The sequence below is a fragment of the Sebastes fasciatus genome, chromosome 23 (assembly GCF_043250625.1).
Source record: "Sebastes fasciatus isolate fSebFas1 chromosome 23, fSebFas1.pri, whole genome shotgun sequence".
NCBI lineage: Eukaryota > Metazoa > Chordata > Actinopteri > Perciformes > Sebastidae > Sebastes > Sebastes fasciatus.
Genome location: NC_133817.1, coordinates 22,592,943 through 22,612,520, shown reverse-complemented (window position 1 = coordinate 22,612,520; position 19,578 = coordinate 22,592,943). Strand labels below are relative to the sequence as shown.

The window sequence follows — 19,578 nt, the reverse complement described above, 5'->3', positions numbered from 1 at the left end:
ATGTTAGCTTGTTATTAGCCAGAACAAGGCCAGTTAATATACTAGAACACTGGGACTACGTGTGAGGAGGAGAACTGTAATGTGCTGTAAGAGCAGGACTACTCTGTAATATAACATGGTTATAGTATCACTAGTTGAAACTCTGTGGCTCCACTGCTCCACTGTTAGCCGCTGTTAGCATCGTAGCTCTGAGCCAGCTAACAGCAGAGAGGAGTAAACTGGGTTTAGGAGACTCATTGAACGCAGACACACTGGTACCTTACAAGTAGTGAAACTCGCAAACTGTGTGCAACAGCGCAGGGCCGTCAGTGGAAGAGAAAGTTGCGTTTGAAGCTCAACAGAGCAGCGTCAGTAGAGGAAGGCTAGCTATGCTAAGCTAGGCTAAAGCTAAGCTAACCAACACGTCACTCACCTGCCAGGAACCTTCGCTGCGTTTCTTTTCCAGAACTGCTTTTTATTCCCGTCAGTCGACATGTTCCCTGTGTGGTCCCACCAGTGTTAGACAGGAGCACCTGGTCGCTGTGGTTGTGGTTGTGTGTAAAAGGTGTAAAAGGTGAGATGTGTGTTTATTTACACCAGGTTCCTCCTCCTAAACTCAGAGAGCCGCCATGTTTGATACTGCCTCATCGGCAAGCAAACGCTGCTGTGATTGGCTGGAGCGACGCGTTCTCGCTGTGAGCCAATCACAAGTGAGATCCACTGCTAGGTGGCATGGGAAGTTGACTACGTCACCGTTCACTGTCTGTGCTTTGTTGACAGAAACTCCAAACTGTCTGTCAATCAAACCAGAGCCCATCAGCATCAGGACCACAAGCTGGGAGATCAAAATGCTTACCATTTAACATTACTATTCCCATAGCAGTTTATAGTATAGGTCAGGGGTCAGCAACCTTTACTATCAAAAGAGACATTTTAGGCAACAAAAAAAGAAAAATCTGTCTGGAGCCGCAAAACATTTGATCATTGTGATGAAGGTAACACAGTTTATAGTCTAAGTATATAGTATATAAGTCTAATGCAGTGAGGGCCAAAGAGCAAATGTACTACGGAGTATTAGGGCCACATTGAGGGAAAAAACATCTGAGATTTACAGAATAAAGTCATAATATTACGTGAAAAAAGTTGTAACATTACGAGAAAAAAAGTTGTAATATTAAGAGAATGAAGTCATAACTTTACGAGAAAAAAAGTCGTGATATTACGAGAATAAAGTCAACTTCACAAGAAAAAAAGTCGTAATATTACGAGATTTAAGTCATAACTTTATGAGAAAAAAATAAAAACAGGTAAAATTACTACTTTATAATATTATAACTTTATTCTCATAATACTACAACTTTTTTTCTCATAAACCTATGACTTTATTCACGTAATATTCCGACTTTATTCTCGTAATCTCAGATTTATTTTTTTTCCCTCAATGTGGCCCTAATACTCCGTCGTACCGTTGTACCATAGACCTACAACAATGATAAATAAAAATGAAAAATGTAAACAAAAAAACGGTTATTCATTTCCATTTTTAAAAATCCACAGGGAGCCACTGGAGAGGGGCTAAAGAGCCGCAGGTTGCTGACCCCTGGTATACATGTTTTGAACAGTGAATATCAACTGTTACCATCGAATCGGAGATACAGGGTTCCACGATTTAATAAGGTTAGACTGAAGCACTCTTTTTTGCATCAGTCAATCCTTAAACTAAATATGGAGCCTAATCCCAGATCAAATGTGCGTTAAAGGGCCCTGAATATTGTCTTCTGTGATTGTAATGTTTAAATGTTTGTATCCTTGTTTATTGTCTTTGTCCTTTCTGTGATGTTGCAAACGGAGCTGCTGTTATGCAAAACAAATTTCAGACCTGTCTGACAATAAAGTATAAAGTAAAGTAAAGTAAAGTATAAGCGGATGTATTTATAGTTTAGTTAAGTTTACTATTGTTTTTAATTGTTTATATATGCCCACTGTAGTATTCATACATTGTTACTCAGACAAAGATGAGGTCTTTATAGATGTTCTTTTCTGGGAATATATTGTTTGTATTGATGGATGCAATAGTTATTACAGATGTTCATTGCTATGTCACTAACCCAAAAAACATCAGAAAGCCAATTCATCAATTTACACTCCGTGGGGTATGATGGGTCATGAACTAGATCATCATATAAATATGAATATGTAAAATTATAGCATAATGGACTTTACAAAGTATTGGTAAAGTACTGCATCTTAGTTTTAAGACTTTCACCCAAAATTACAAGTATTACAGTATATGTGTCTTGACACAATACAGCAGGGGTCAGCAAATTAGCTTCTACATGGGAAAGTGTTTTTCAGCATTGCTCACTGGGGGGTCAATGTTTTTACTGACATGATGGAAACACATTCCTGTATAAATGCAGATGTCATAATTCCTTTTAGTAAATGAGGACTAACAGCTTTAAAGCTGTTTATGTTAATCCTCATTTGGCAAAAAGAAAAAAAAGTAGTGTGGCACTGAGAGAATAGAGATGTACTATATAACTCCACATAGATATGCACAAATAGTAGCCTGCTTTATTTATGGTTGAATAAAAGTACTTTTTTTAATCTGTTCTGGGCAGATAAACCATATTATTAAGTTTATTAAACTTCATTTCAGCACCATGCGCTGTTCAAATGACGGCTTCTCATCATGTTGGGACAGTATTAGATGTTTCAAGGTCATATTTATTGGGATTTACATAAGCCTTGTATTTATATCTACAGGAGATTGATTAAAAAATCCTGTAAAAGTTTTAACGTACACTAATACTTCAGCTTTCATTAGGGGGCTAAGTGCATTTGCCTCAGGGCCAGATTTGGCCTAAACATGAAAACACACTATTAATTCAATATTAGAAGCAAAAGATGTACTTGGACAATGCCTCCTGGAATTCCCTTCTCTCACTCTGTCAAACACACAGTCACACAGAAAAACAACAACAAAGACAAACACTGTAGGTGGAGAGAGACAGGGCAAACCACCTGTATTGTGACATTATTTGCATCATCTTGAAATCAGCCCAGCTTCCACTCAGCTAAAAGCAGAGGTAATAAGGATGTTGTGGAGGGCAAAACCCACATAAACACCGTTTAGTCATCATTAATGCTGGTGTTTGCTTCATTGCTGTCTGAGGGAAGGTTATGAGAGGTTGAGGTAATTATTCAACTTTTCAGTCTGGAACAGTGTGGAAGCACCTCACTGCCCTGAGTCATGATTCAGAGAGCTCATGTGTGTTTACGCAACGTGCTGATTCAGTGTTAGTTCCACAGGGTTGAAGCAGAGAGGATGAAAGGCGAGAGCTCTCACTCTTTCACTATTTCGCGGTACCGCAAAAGTCATGTATGCTGCTACGGTATTGGTGGTAGTGGAAAAGCAGTACAAGTTGTATTATTTCTGCAGAAATGTTCTGTAAAAACATTTAAGATTTAGTTATTTTCTTTTATTTATTTATTTTAAAAATAAAATTACACATAATCCCAAAATTAAAAATGTTACTCTTTTTACAATTAGTTTTTAGTTATAAAACAGAATAAAGGCCATATGAAGTCACATTTGAAAGAAAGAAATTAAGTAGCATTAGTCACTGCTAAACAAGGAATACACAATGAAACATTATAATTAAACATTTGTGAATTATGTTTAATGAGAAGTATTAAAAAATACTTGAAAATGGCATTATTGCTTGAATTATACATTTAATAGTTCAGCACACCGTTTAGACACAACTTACATTTGGAGATTAAGATTTTGATATACTAATATAACAATGTTTCTTTGGTATGAACTGTCAAAAACAAACACATTTTTATTTTCAGGCCAACATAAGTTGCATAATATAGGCCTGTTCTGCTCCATAAATGCAGGCAATGTCATTTAAAGCGAGCCTTTTATTTCCATTCTATGTCTATTTCAGGACAGCACAGCATGAGAAGTAGACCAGTTAAGTTTTCACTATGAAGTGAATCATCTTTCTAATAGACGATCTTTGTTGAGTCCCCTCTTCCCCTGAGAGCACCGGCCGACCGACCCGCACACACTGACTCCACGCACTTCAGACGCCGAGCAGCGTTTTGTTCCAGCGTTTTGTGACAAAGTTGAGATGACAACCATCGGGCGACTGCGTAACTAATGACACGTCTGAGCGACACTATGGAGGAACCAGCCATGTTACTTTGTTCGAAGCTCTTCCTCCAGCACAGACAGAGACAGGTAGAAGTGTCTCTGACCAGCTGCGTTCTGGTCTGGAAGGAAGTTGAGAGGAGCAGAAAACGAAGCTCTGGCATCAGCAACAGTGCTGCAACAGGTGAGTCTAACATGGAGAAGTGAATGAGTTTAATAGCTTTGTCATAATTCCACAAAACAGACTTTGGTTCATGCCTTAAAACTAATGAAATATAGGCCAAACAGCCTAACTAATCCTGTTAAAATGTGGATTAATAAATATTTAAAGGGGAACACTACTTAAATATAGAATTCAGACATGTTATTTCCATGGCCGAGGAAAGTTCAATCAATATTTGTGAACATGTGCTACTCTCTCTCAAAAGCAGAAACCAGAGAAAGAAGTCTCAAACTTGTGATGTCATCAGGTATAAAGTCTGGAGCTGCTCCCGTTCAGGACGATGAATGGGAGACTGATTTTTGTGGACCCACAGTTGTTTGTTTCTTGTAGTGTTGTCAGTTGTGAAACAGAAAAATGTACCCAAACACTCCGAAAATTCCCCTGGGTGCTCTCAGAGTCATCTTTCCCAATTCATTGTCTATGGAGCAGTTCCACACTTTATACTCATAGATTGTAAGAAGTGGACGTAGTCACCGTGACGTCACCCACTGGTTTGTGGACTGCCGTTTTGAAGACTAGAGTTCGGCATTTTGGCTGTCGCCATCTTGGTATTTGGCTTCACTTCTCGGACCCTGAGGTAGCTCATTGTTTGATTAATTTGAGTTTTAGCACTTCAGTTTTTGGTTTTGGGAGAGAGGTGTTCATGTTTACTAATATTTTTTGACCATAGGAATAACATGTATGAATTTTGAAAATGGCTGTAGTTCCCCTTTAAACAAATATGTAAATGAACTAAACACCAAAAGTAAAACCATCAAATTAAAATATGTTTTAGAAAGTAACCAATGTTGTTCAGTTGTATTTAAGTCTATATTTCCCTCCAATAAATCATTTGCCTTCAGTAACCACGTCACCCATGCAAAAAAGTGTGGAGCAGCTGTCTTCCCAGTCTGCACTCCTTATCAGGATCACGCACATGTTGAGGGAGCAACAGTCGGGTCGTGTAGCGACTGTAGCTGGGGTCTGTACCCTGACAAGAGCAGGTCACACAAGTGGGTTTTCAGTCTGAGATAATTAGGAGGCTCTTGTTTCTTATGCGTAAACACTAGAAGGGGTTGACTGTTATCTAATATGTCCCCCAGGAAGGAGTTCATTTATTCTTTCTCATTCATGAAAGGGGCCTTTCTGCCTCAGTGAGCTTTGGGAAAATCTACAGGATGTCAGCTTTTTAGGGCCTACAGCCAAGAGGATCTTGTTTTGAGCTTTTTCACTGAACATGTTGAGGCAAAAAGTGGCAGAATTATCTCCAAACATACAGTACAGGGTATGACCTTCACTCAGATTAAAACGGCAGAGGATTCCTGCACTACATCCGTTCATCCACACACTGGGTACTCCAGTGCGAGTTGGTTGCACTAACTCTTCATGAGTTCCAACTTAGCCTAGTTAGTGTTTACTAAGTAGAGATTTACGCATCTCTAATATAAAATTTTTGCACCACACAAAGTAGTTCTTATGTAGACTCGAAATTAGTTGTTACTTAAAGCTTGGGTAGGTAACATTGGGGAAACCAGCAAGACACTAGATTTTAAAAGTGATCCAACTGAAAAACCCAGCTCTGTGTTGCCATCTCTTTTCCAATGAAAGTAGCTGGCAGCACTAGCTGTGAAAGTGGCTAAATCTAGCGAGAAAGTCACCAAGTAAGCATCACTGACAGTCCGTCCCTTTAAATGGAAATTCCCAAATTATCATTATGAATGTAAACATATAATAATTGGTAACCAATGAATGAAGGTAAACCCCAAGTTGCGAATACGTGTAAAAGCTCTCGCAGGACTTGCTGGCCGACGACCTATCCTAACCAACCATTCAAGGTCAATACCTAACCCTAACCATCTTGCGAGAGTTTCGCAACTTGGGAGTTACATTCTAGACATGACCATTATAATGAACTTAAACAACAAACATGGCTATTTTTAGTACTAAAGTAGCTAGCAGCACTAGCTCCAAAAGTCCCTAAATCTAACGAGAAAGTCGCCAAGCCGACATCACTGACAGTCCGTCCCTTCAGACCTCCCTCCAAAGCCACTCCCCTAAATCATCATAATGTACGTAAACAACCAACATGGCTATTATTAGCACTCATAGCTGTCAAGCTAGCAGCTTGTGGAAGACTCCGGTGACTTGCAGTGAGTGCGTTTTCTTTTCAGAGCATTTGATTTATTGATTGCTGTCAGGATGTAAAGAGAATTTCAACAAATATAACAAAAAAAAATTCTAAAATACATTACCCACCCTAGCTTTAATGTTTACACCCACTAACTGCCAGGTGTAACTGTTGCCTAGCTAACTGACAACATTTTTAAAGGGGTTAAAGGGCAACTACGCCTATTTTCAAAATGCACACGTTATTCCAACCTGATCTCATGTGAAGGCATATAAATAGCACGGCATTACAAGGACTGTATCATGTGTCATTTGAGTACCATGCAGCAAAGCTACGGTAACGGCCGCAGTTAGGTTTAGGCAACAAAACCACTCACTTAGGTTTAGGAAAAACATCATGGTTGGGCTTAAAATAAGTACGTAAACAAAGTAAAATACGTACGGAAACAACATAACAGAAGTACGAAAAACATGTCACTAAAACACACGTCTCAAACATCACTAACATAACTTCAATATAAGTCAAAAACACTTTGGGACATGAACACTGGTCTCCTGGATGATAGTCCTGTGTTTGTTGGACCCATCCAACCCACCATAAGCAGTCTTTCTCACTTTATTTTACGTCACCAGCTCTCAGCGTAGCATATTCATGTGGGTCTGTTTATATTGCAGTCAGTACAGACTATATGCCATACAAATGACACACCAAAAGCAAGAATGGCGTTCTTATTGCACGCGAAATGACTTGCGAATTACCATGTCATTCAAACGCCATTTAGTGCGACCGGGTTACCAAATCCAAAAACTAGAGTGCTAAAACTCAAATTTGTGATGTCTGGAACTGCTCCATAGACGATGAATGGGGAGAGATGTTATAGATGACTTTCCATCTTTTGCATCAGACAACTTTCACTTAATCCAGACGTCCTTATAACCTCCCGAGGCTAATGTTTGTTCATCTAGATGGGTTCCCCGGTCTGCAATTACTGTACCATATCGAGTGGAGTTATTACAGCTGGCACTGCACACTTCAGTTTAAACCTGGCCATTGACCTTCCTCAAAGTGGTATCAAGCGCCCTATAATAACCTGCCATAAAGACTTCCATTTATTGAGTCAATGTTCAACACGGCTCCACCAAAATCTCCCCCAGCGAGCGCTGTGACAAGAGCGGCTCTGTTTACCCTGGAGTTAGGAATCAAACAAGGAGACTTTGCCAGTAATAAATATCCAGTAAGTCCAACAGCAAACATCACGTTCTTTATGAGAAAATCAAGTGACTGAAGTGCTTAAGCAAGCTAAAGTGAAGTATTCTATTTATCTTTTTATACTTTGAGTGGAGTGTGGTTATCATTGGTAGTCAATACAGTCTAGTTAATCAGTGACTATGGTAGAGACGTCGGTGGTGGTTTTTCCCAAACAAAGAAATGCTGTATTTCTGCACTCCACGTTTTTTACAGTTATTGACTTCCATCACGGGCTGCACAAACATTCCACACTTCCCTTGCCGCACTGGGCAGTTCTTTCTCCGTGTTTAACCTACATTTAGAGCTGCAAAAGTGTGCAGCTGTCTATAAGACTAATTACCTCCACCAAGGCCAAAGGCCTAGGAAGGAGGTGATGTTTTCACCGGCGTTGGTTTGTTGGTTTGTTTGTCCGTTAGCAGGATTACTCCAAAAGTCCACAGTGGATTTGATTGAAATTTTTTAGAGGGGTGGGGTGTGGCACACTGAACAATCCATTCGATTTTGGTGGCAATCCGAATCATGATCCGGATTCAGGAATATGTTTAAGAATTCCAATCAGCCTGAGCATTAAGACCACAGGGTATAACACATGCACATTTTGTGCTCTCCAAGTGCCATTCTAGTTAGTGACAGTGTCTTTGAAATATTTGTCCAAGAGTTTGCAGGGTTGTTTTTCAAGACGCCAGCCCCTTACCTGCACGGTCACAGGTTCAGTGTCCATGCCAGCAGAAATAATGCAAACAGATAAGTAAATCAAGAGTAAAATGGATAATTTTTTACAGCATAATTTTCCAATATTGAAAATGAAAAAATCTGACAAAACAAGCAGGGATATTAAGATAGAAGGGGACATGTTAGTTGGTACAAATTTAACATTTCCCATCAAATAACATTTAGAAGTCGAGAAAAAATCGGTGAATCATCCGCAGCACTGAGAGAAGACAGAGAAAGTTAATCCCAGCTGATAGCAGAAAATCATGCAGCGTGACTCAAATTTGACAGGTCTTCTTCAGCTCCTATTTTCCATTTTTCTGCCCAAAATTTCTATTTTCCCCCGCTAACATCAAACTGACTCACTTGTGCCATGAATGCCAAGAGGAATTGATATGAGTGGTAAACACCACTTTGGTCTTGATGTTTTGGTTTAGGCGACATTAGTGGATGTTACCTTTGACATTTAAGTAGATTTGGTCGAATCAGAGCGTCCGTCAGTCTGAGGTGCTGAGTAAAGAACAAGACAGGGTGTCTTAGCCAGGCATGTGTTGTTTACACACAGATTCACTTTCTCAAACACACAAGCAAAATCCAATCACTGAGATGGCCTCTGGGCTTAGAGTAAACCCTATGTTCACATAATGCCAGAGTCACTCCTCTTATACAATGCATGCTCCCATCTTGGAGGAAAATCTCGACTAAATCATGGCATATGCTTTAGAAAGCATCTCCCCTTTTCCTCCAAATCACTATGCTTAGCGAGTAGTACTTCCTCAGGCCCTCTAAGCCTGGATATCTCTCATGGCCAGGGGGGTTTTAGATATTTGCTTTCCCATATGGCAGAGCTGGATACAGATCCAACAGTTTACAGTCAGGGATTCACTTATAGCAATACAGGGAGTATTGGAAATCAGGCTGGAATAAGGTATCAGCATCACTGAATTTTCCCCTGTAATAAAATCCCTCTGCAAAATCTTCATATAACAAGTAAAGAAGCAAAACAAAGCTACATGATTCTGTGCATCAGTCACTTGTAGAACTACAGTAAGTCTCAAAAGTTTTGGAAGAAAAAAAACTTGCTATTTTGAGTGCATAAGTGTGTTCATATTAGGGATGCATTTTGAAAAATGTTCTTAACCGATAACCGACCCTCGTGAACCGATTATTAACTGTTAACCGACAAGATTTGTTACACCCGCTGCCCACTGGTAGCTTATTATTGTCAAGGGTTTCTGGCTATATAGCAGGTTTCTCAAATCTGCACATGTAATTGAACTCCTCATGTGGCATCCACCCTCGACAATGTTCAAATGTATCACAGAACTAGGGATGCTCATTTTGAAAAATGTTCTTAACCAATAACCGACCCTCGTTAACCGATTATTAACCGCTTACCGACAAGATTTGTGCCTCATGCAGCGGTGTACCAGCTGCAGGAGCACAACAGATATCGGTTGACGGGAGTCTCCAGTTCACCGTCCGGGAGCGTTAACTTAGCAGCTACGATGCTGCGTGTAGTGTCGTGGACATGCAGCCACTTTCCCAGTAAAAGTCTCCACCTCACATTTAGTTTAGTTTAGCAGGTTGTCAGCTGTGTGTCTGCCCGGCAGAACTTTAGCTAGTGTCCAACAGTGTGTGTGTTTGTGCTACGTTAGCAGCTCTAGCATTGCCGGAGGAGGCTTCGTGCTCACCGCCGCACACGTAGTCTGAATAACTTTAGTGAGTTGCCAACAGACCGTGTGTGTGTTGGTGGTGTTGTTCTAGCTGTGAACGTAGGTGTAGCAGTGTGTGTACAGTTTATTTGTCAGTGAATAAATGCTACGAAACTACAACTCCTCCGCTCCCCATAAGCAACCTGGAGAGACCGGAGCCGACTTCCTGTATCCTGCAACTCTGGCTCCGCCTCTTAAGGTGGGCTGTTAAGGTGGACCAGCTTTTCTCCTTAAAGAGACGAGCCGCTCTTCTGAGCCGCTCAGCTTTTAAGTTAATTATTAACATTTATTTTAACCGTTTTAACCGATAGCGTTAATCGGTTAAAATGCTTAATGTCGGTTAACGGTTAAACGGTTAATTATGAACATCCCTAACTCATAGTGGTCAACAAGTTGAGTGGAACGCTGGACAATTCTCCCCCTCAACGGCCACCATCTTGGCTCTATAGCGGCGGGGGAGGTTGCAGCAGCAGTTGTGGTTGCTCTGGTTAACACTGCACTATACAAATGTAAATTAAGAAAGTTAAGAAAAGAAATCCCACCATACTGTTGTCAGATAGAAGCCGTCAGTATTGTTTATTGGGTTAATTTCACAGTCTGTAATGATTTGGTACCGTAAACCATGATGCTAGCTAGCTAGCTAGCTAGCTAACAGTGGCAATCATCATTTCCGGTGAGTGCACAACAGCCGTGTTCGATTTGAGAAAACACTACCCTGTTGAAATCCTTGCTCTACGCGAGTAAGTACATGGTGTACACAGGGTACTGCATGGAATAGTTGTTGGAAGCATCACACAGCATTAGACTTTGAGCTAAATGCTAACATGAGAAATGCTCACAATGACAATGCCAACATGCTGATGTTTAGCTGTTATCAAAGAGTACAGAAGCAAAGAGATGAAACTCTGATGCTTTTATTGACCACTAAATGGTGCTGTGGTAGCACTGCCGCCATTGTAGACTGGAAATAATTATTTAATAAATAAATATGTAACGTTAAGTAAGTAGATAGTTACAATAGTATGCATATTATGGCATATTTCATGGCAACCCAGCCAACAGCTCCTCAGACATTTGACAAAAAAACAGAAACGCCAACCTCACGGTGGCACCGGAGGAAAAGTCAGGGCATCACCAAAGTCATTAGGCTTTATCCTCTGGGGAACATGAATGTCTGTACAAAACTGTATGGAAAATGTATTGAATATTTGCTGAGATATTTCAGTCTGAACCAAAGTGGTGACGTTGCCATCCGTAGAGCCGTGTTGCTGGTGTAAATAGGGATCCAGAGTATTAGACTTGTATTGACTGATACACTCGGCACATGTAGCGATATAGAACTACCGCTGCAGCCCTAGTGACTGTTCTCCTGTTATACCTTCCACCTTTGCTGTCCTTTTCTCCTCCATCTGTTTGCCTAAACCTTGGCTTAACAAACCCATTGTGCCTGGGAGGAATCCACATGTCTTGTTTGACAGCTCACTGCCATGTGTACCCAGGCAGATCTGTGCTTTGTAATCTAAAGCGGGCGCTCAATGCACAGGCCTGTCTGTACACTGAGAGACGGCTGCAGAGGGATGGAGAGAGATACAGAGAAATAAACACTGCCAGAAAACAACAGCTGGAGAACGGGTAGACTGTGGTTTCTACTGCATTACTGGCAGCAATACAGGCCCCTTTCATTACATTGATTGTATTTATTTACTTGCAGCTTGGGTCAATAGGAGTAAAGAGTAGGACTTCCAAAGCTAATTACACAATGAATCATTGACACATATGTTGGTGTGGTTGACTGACGATGGCAGGACATCCACCTTTTTTGATAATGACTCATATTTTTGGATATATTGCAGTACACCTGTGTACACGGACACATCTGGGGCCAAAAATGCTTAAATATTGGGTTGCATCACCCAACAACAAAACAGTTTTATCAGTTTCACACCCACAGTTAAATCTTGTCCTTCTCTTGCACCCGTGTTGCATGCCACTTGGAATGAACGAGCAAAACAGGAATGACATAAAAACTACATAAATAGTGCGGGGACACCTATGAACGCAAGCATTTCCTTAAGCTCGCGCTGGCACATTGTCAGTGCCAAAACCTCAGTAACAATAAAGGGATTACATCCTGATCCAGTGTGTAAAGGGAGGGGTGCAGAGAACAACAGCAGAATATGAATATGATGACAGCTTGTTGTTGTCAGAGGACTAAAAGAAGGTGAGTCCAGGCTCTGTGCTGTCACCGATATCATATACACAAGCAGACACAAAGTCTCTTGTGCACACATACATGAATGCATATAGGATATACTGAGTTAAGATCAGATCCTGTAAGATCATCCCCCAATATATCAGACACTTCCTCATTTTGGACCGATGAGAGAATGTCTGGGGACACATCAACACCCATTTCATTGGAATCCTGTCAGATGGGATGCTTCACGGTTTTAGGGAAGCGGGATGATGAATCCAGTCAAAATATTTTTCAAAGATGTACCAGTCACAGGTACTTGTTGATTCACCATAAAGGTACAAAGTAGTCTCTTATGTTTTAGTCTGAACTTAAAGGGGACATGTCAAGCTCATTTCCAGATTCATACTTGTAACTAGAACATGTTTTCATGCTTTAAAGGTCTCATATTTTAAAAAGGGAGATTTTCATGTCTTTCATATTATAAAGCAGGTTTAAGTGCTATATAAATACTGTTAAACTATCAAAACGCTCAATACATGGAGAAATACACACAGCCCGTATTCAGAAATTGTGCGTTTGAAACAAGCCTTCAGGATTTCTGTCCATTTGTGATGTCACAAATATACAATATTTAGACCATTACACGGTTTTAAACGTAAACATTCTAAATGTGTCCCAGTTTATTTCCTGTTGCAGTGTATGTAAATAACATCAGCTGACAGGAAGTAAACATGTACCCAAAGCAATTCCGTTGAAATGCGCTAAAACGGAGCGTTTCAGACAAAGGGTGAATACAGGTATATTCAGGCAGACAGTATGAAGAAAATAAAGTTGTTTTTTAACATTAAAGCATGTAAAAATGTTCTAGTAGAAACACAAAATACAAGTACGAACCTGAAAATGAGCACGATATGGGACCTTTTAAGGTACTTCTACTAAAGTGAAGGTCACTCTTTAATTTGTCACAGGGGAAAGATACTAACCCACCACCACAGAGACTGAGGTTCAACACCCCAGCAGCGGTGCTTCCAGCTTGAACCCATAAAGGCCTGGTCGCACCAGCATTTAAAAGGGCAAAAGTTATTTCAGTGGAATTGCTGCAATCAAAGAGCTGCATTTAGCCGACCTCTTAAGCTCCATTAACTGAAAGATCCTCTTAGTTCCATCGTTATAGGACACAATTATTGCCGAGACCAGTGGCACTCAAACCTCGTCAAGTAGTGCTGAATTTCTAGCCCTCTAGATAAAGGGCCACTTCACTGATTTTCAACTATATGCTTATGTTATTCTCTTAATATGACGTACTTAAACAAACCACTACAGTAGTCAGGGCTCTCTATCATAGGCAGGCTCTCCTAAATCACCTGGATGATACGGTCATGGGCTGAACAGACACTATAGGCTTTATCTTGTATAGAATTTAGCTGGAATGATAGAACAGAGTATTATTTCTTCTTGTGAATACAACTTTACCTATAGGCCTCTGAGAGGGAATAATAACTCCTTGGTTAAATTGGTCACAGCCTGTAGACATATGCTACCCGTGAGCATCATTTTAAAGAGTAACAAGCCAAAAAGGTTGCGGAGCCACTGATACATACAAATACATATTCACACAAAATCTGCAAACTGGTCCTGGTCCTGGCCCTTTAACAGATTACAACAGTGCACCGCAGGTGTTAATCCATCTCCTGTGGTTAGAATGGAAACCAGTAGCACCCTGGGCCCTGAGGACTCGGATGTTTCTGGCTCAGTAGAGAAAGGCACTAACAATGCCAGAGTCAGGGATTACACATTCACACTCTGGGCAAAGCAGCGCAACGCCATCGCCAGAATTCAAGGTCCATTCCCCGTCTTGCACATTGATAGTTGCGCATGCCAGGGTTATTCTCTGTGCTGCTCCTTGTTCTCATCGGATCCCATGCGATTGTCTCTTTGAACTTAGCCTTATTTCCATGGCAGTCGACTTGAACCTCTCATGTGGGGAACCTGGAGCCTGAGCTGAAACTTCACAGGTTGTTTGAGGTTCTTGTTGTTGTTGTTGTTGTTGTTGACATTTTGGGGATATATGCTTATACGCTTTTTGGAAACGGGGAAAGTGCCAGCCAGGCTCTGTCCAAAACAAAATGAGCCTACCAGCACCTCTAAAGCTCAAAAATTAACACTTCAAATCTGTGTCAAATCTGAAGTGTGGTTTTATGTGCAGGACCACTTCTTGGCCTGGTGCAGTGACTTCCTGGTAGGTGGAGGTATTTTGTTGTTTTGGAAAGGGCAAGGCTAGCTGTTTCCCCTTGTTCCCACTCTTTATGCTAAGCTAAGCTAGCCAGCTGCTGGCTTTAGCTACATATTTACCATACGGACAATATTCAGTTGGAACTTTCAACAAGGCAAGACTAGAAGTTTCCCCTTTTTTCCAGTCTTTATGCTAAGCTAAGCTAACCAGCTACTGGCTTTAGCTACATATTCATCATAAGGACAATATTCAGTTGGAACTCTCGGCAAGAAAGCGAATAAGTGTATTTCCCAAAATGTTGAACTTTTCTTTTGAAGTGATAAACTGTATTTGCCCTATATTTTTTATCTGCATGTATCCTGCTTAATTTAATCCTCCATTTAAATTTAAGTGGATATTGATTTAATTTAAAGGGGACCTATTATGCTTTTGCACTTTTTCCCTTTCCTTTCATGTGTTATATAGTTGTTTTTGTGCATGTAAAAGGTCTGCAAAGTTACAAAGCCCAAAGTCCAAGCCAAAGGGACAAACACTGCTCCTGAACTGCCTGAAACGCCTCGTTTGAAGTCCCGCCTTTTCTTCCGTAACATAGTGATGTCACCAAGGGGGTGAAAAGAGGTGCTTCAGCACAGCTGGTATGAGAGAAATAAAGCTTTTTTTGAACATTAAAGCATGTAAACATGTCATTGTAGAAACCAAAAATACAAGTATGCATCTGAATTTTTTTATAATAGGTCCTCTTTAATGATTATTATGCCTAAGCAGCAGTAGCTACTTTGTTTGGGCCATGCTTCAGGGGTTTAGATATCACGTCAGTTGGAATCATACCCATAAATGTTGTTAATTATGTACAGCCCACTTCTTTATAAACAATACTTTTTGCACGTCAGGAGATGACGATATGTTTTCCCATGACTCACATAGTTAAAACTCTGTGGCTTTGTATGAAAACATTGATATCAATATCACCTGGCAAGTGTTTACTGTAGGCTATGCCGGGAATCATGAGTCAGTAACACAAACACAATGCGTCACGCTCCAGGTCACACTCATTTAATCACTTGTGCTTTGAATATAGTTGAAGTGACATAATTAATGTTTGTTTTTAATTTTGAGCTATATATCTCGGTTGCCCTGCTGTTGACGTGATTATTTGTTGTCTCGTGGTGATGTTAGGGCTCCTCCTCTTGCACTTAATTGTCAAGTCTTTTATTTAGGTGTAACTGATAGCTTAAGCAGTATCGGCTTGGTTGGCCACAACATTTGGTGTTAGGTATCACGTTAGCTTTGCAGCAACAAAACAAACATTTGAATACTAAGTGCAGAGCAAGTTCCAGACATTAGAAAATAAACCCTTTTCACCACTTCAGTCCCGGAAAAGCTGACTATTTTGCAGGTAGCAGACCCCTCCGGCTCGCAGCAACACACTGAGCCCCTGTGGTATGAATAGGCAGCACACACGCTGGCTGGCTGCCAGTGCTAAGATTCTTTTCAAGCACAAAGAAAAGTATGTCAGAGCAGAGAGGATCTGCCTTGTATGGCCGAGGGCTTAGCATGTAGCTTAGGGACTGCACTGGGCTAAAAAAGTCTGGAATTTGTGTGTGTGTGTGTATGTCTTCTGTGTGTGTGTGGTGATGGGATTATTGTGTACTTGAGCGTGTGTGTGTTTATGCCTCTGTGAGTGTGTGTGTGTGGCAGGGTTATTGGAGCAGTGTTAGAGTGTGGGAATGTCAGCTATTGTTTCCAGTTCCTTCTCTGCACAGTTCACTGGGATTGTTGGCTTTGTGCTTGTTTCTGGGGTTAATTTGACCAAATTGTTCAAAAAGACCAGCCTGACTTTACCGCCTGCACTGACTCAATGATTAATGTTCGCTTTTTGTCTTTGACAGAAGTTGATTTGCACACCATGCTAACAGAGAAAAGATTTCATACATTTTTCATTTTTCGGATTTCAGCGCATAAGCCGGGGAGCTGCAGATAACAAACATGTAAATGTGTAAGATAAGATATTCTAATATATTCCGCTGAATGTTTTGGCACAAATCGAGTACAAGTTTGGTACTCGGATATGAAACAAACGGCAAATGCAAGATTTCATGTTGAATTAATCTCAAATCTAACACAGTTTGTTGTAATCTCGGGTTCATTCCTACTGTACGGTAGTTGTCACTATCGACATGCAGCATTTTACCAAAGATAATCTGCTTTTGCTTATCTGCGTCAAAAATAATTTCATACAAGTGGCATGAAATTATTTTTGATGTGAACACATCATCCTCAATACGCCGTGTCTATTTTGTCAGCACGACTCAGTTTAACATATTGCAGAACAGAAACAAAAGTAAAAGTAGATTTTAGACTCGGCTATCTAAAAAAGTGAGATTGTCCTGTCTGTTATAGTATAAAGCAGGTTTATGTGCTATATAAATACTGTGAAAGTATTGAAACGTTCAATATACGGAGAAATACACACAGCCCGTATTCAGAAATTGTGTGTTTGAAACATGCCGTTAGGATTTCTGTCCATTTGTGATGTCACAAATATACAATATTTAGACCATTACACGGTTTTAAACGTAAACATTCTTAATGTGTACCAGTTTATTTCCTGTTGCAGTGTATTTGAATAACATCAGCTGACAGGAAGTACACATGGACTCAAACTGTTGCCTAGCAACGTAATTCCATTGCAATTACCTTGAAATGAGCTAAAACGGAGCGTTTCAAACAGAGGGTAAATACAGGTATATTCATGTAGACAGTATGAAGAAAATGAAGTTGTTTTTTTTAACATTACAGCATGTAAACATGTTCTAGTAGAAACACAAAATACAAGTATGAACCTGACAATGAGCACAATATGGGACCTTTAAATCAACAGCTCAAAAAAGAATCTTCCTCAATAATCTGTTTGTGTAGGATACTCCTTTAAGACTCATTGTAAACATCCACTGGTGCCAAAGTGACCTATTAACCTAAATCTCATTGTCAGTAATGAGCCATTATAGGCCTTCTTCACAGCAGACATTGTGACATGTCACAGTAGTAAAAGCACAGGTGTAACTAATAAAATAAATGATGGTTTATTTTCCATTTAGCCGCTTCAAGGTCCTAGTATTGTGCATGCTGGCTCACTGTCACACTGTCATGGCTTACTGGGACACTTGAATAGAACAGAGCCAACGTTAATGTTAGTAGTAACTCCTTTGCTTTTCTTCATATGACAAGTCAAAATGTCTGCTGTGAAAAAATAGTACCCGAGGAAAAGCTTTGAAGGTACTAAATTCAATATTCGGATTATATCTATTGCCTCCACACAGCTCTCAACATGGCGATAGCCATGCAACGACAGCCATGATTAAAGCCGTGGGCACACTGCCCGCATGAGGCTCGCCTGACGGCAGCGTCATGTCGTGGCTGCGTGATGCACACCTAGGGTGTTCACACTAGACGCGAGTTAGCTGCCTGTCGGGAGCGTGTCTGCTACCTGTCAGCTGTGTTTCTGATGCTGCTGACAGCCCTTTCTTTCTACGTAGAGTTTGCCTTTTAATGGCCATTTAACTTCATGATAAATATAATTTATATTTATTTTAGACAGAGAAAGGTTCAGAAACGTGTGGTAATTAGTAAATAATAGTAATAATCCACAATTAAAACTCAGTACTGTATTCATTTATGATGCTTTCCAAGTCACTGCTTGTTCCACATCACTGTCCGGCACATATTTCAGAATAAAAGCCTCGTGTTAACAAATGAAGGAATTCTGTGCAAAGAAAACCCGCTTTAGGGCTTTTATTTCGAAATGAAAGCAGGAAGTGTTGATTTAAACCCCAAACTTTATCAATTTTTTGAGATCCCAAAGTGACTGCGTTTCCCACAGCACTGACTGCTCATATTTCAGAATAAAAGCCTTGTGTTAACAAATGAAGGGATTCTGACTATAGAAAAAACGCCTGAGGGCTTTTATTTTTAAATGAAAGCAGGAAGTGTTGATTTAAAAACAAGTTTACTTAACTTTACTTTTTTTTCATCTCCGTAACATATTCTACAGATAAACCTCGAAACTGTAGTAAAGTCTTGCTGGTATGAAGTTAATATACAGTCACTAGATCACTTTCACTGTCTGTGACATATTCTACAGATGTCTAGACATGTAAACTGTATTATGTAGCTGATATGATGTTAATATACAGTCATTAGATCACCTTCACTGTCTGGGACATATTCTACAGATGTCTAGACATGTAAACTGTATTATGTAGCTGATATGATGTTAATATACAGTCATTAGATCACCTTCACTGTCTGGGACATATTCTACAGATGTCTAGACATGTAAACTGTATTATGTAGCTGATATGATGTTAATATACAGTCATTAGATCACCTTCACTGTCTGGGACATATTCTACAGATGTCTAGACATGTAAACTGTATTATGTAGCTGATATGATGTCCATATACTGTCAATAGATCACCTTCACTGTCTGTTGCCGCTGGGACACGCAGCTGAGACGCGAGGGGCTCATGTGTAAAATAAAGTAAATTTAAAATATTCTATAAAATAGACGCGCGTCTCATGCGGGCAGTGTGTCCACTCTAACCTGTTAACATGGACGCCGAAATAAAAAACAACACGCCACGCGAGACTCACGCGAGCCTCAAGCGGGCAGTGTGTCCACCACTTTAGCCAGCGGGGCACGCTCACATGCACTAAAAAGGCATGCGCAGCCGGCCCAGCAATGTCAACAAAGCACCATAGGCGACCCAACCAATGATAGGATAGTGTCGGGCCCCTGTGACCCTGTACAGGATAAGCAGTTTAGAAAATGGATGGCATGTGTAAGTCAGTAACTTTCAGTAATCCATTACACATTCTAATAGAACACCAACAATCACTTTGGCAGAGCACTAGGTGCCATTTTTCAAACAGTTGGAATGAAACTCCTCATTCTGATTTTTTTTTTTCTGAAATAAAGCTATTACCCACATGGCCATAACTC

At 40.3% G+C, this 19,578-nt stretch overlaps 2 protein-coding genes across 5 annotated transcripts in view; one reads left to right on the top strand and one right to left on the bottom strand.

Annotated features, from left to right (window-relative positions):
- tbc1d22a (TBC1 domain family, member 22a) overlaps positions 1-662 on the bottom strand; it is a 186,984-nt gene extending 186,322 nt beyond the window's left edge. The window contains exon 1 of one of the 3 annotated variants that reach the window (XM_074625656.1): positions 413-662. In XM_074625656.1, the coding sequence (XP_074481757.1) occupies positions 413-474 (62 nt within the window). In that variant the 5' untranslated portion in view covers positions 475-662. The remainder of the gene's footprint in view (positions 1-412) is intronic. The other 2 variants (XM_074625654.1, XM_074625653.1) reach the window with 2 other exon arrangements.
- A 3,300-nt stretch (positions 663-3,962) lies between these two features.
- The window catches only part of cerk (ceramide kinase), a 53,935-nt gene continuing 38,319 nt past the window's right edge, over positions 3,963-19,578 (top strand). The window contains exon 1 of one of the 2 annotated variants that reach the window (XM_074625651.1): positions 3,963-4,325. In XM_074625651.1, the coding sequence (XP_074481752.1) occupies positions 4,151-4,325 (175 nt within the window). In that variant the 5' untranslated portion in view covers positions 3,963-4,150. The remainder of the gene's footprint in view (positions 4,326-19,578) is intronic. The other variant, XM_074625650.1, reaches the window with a different exon arrangement.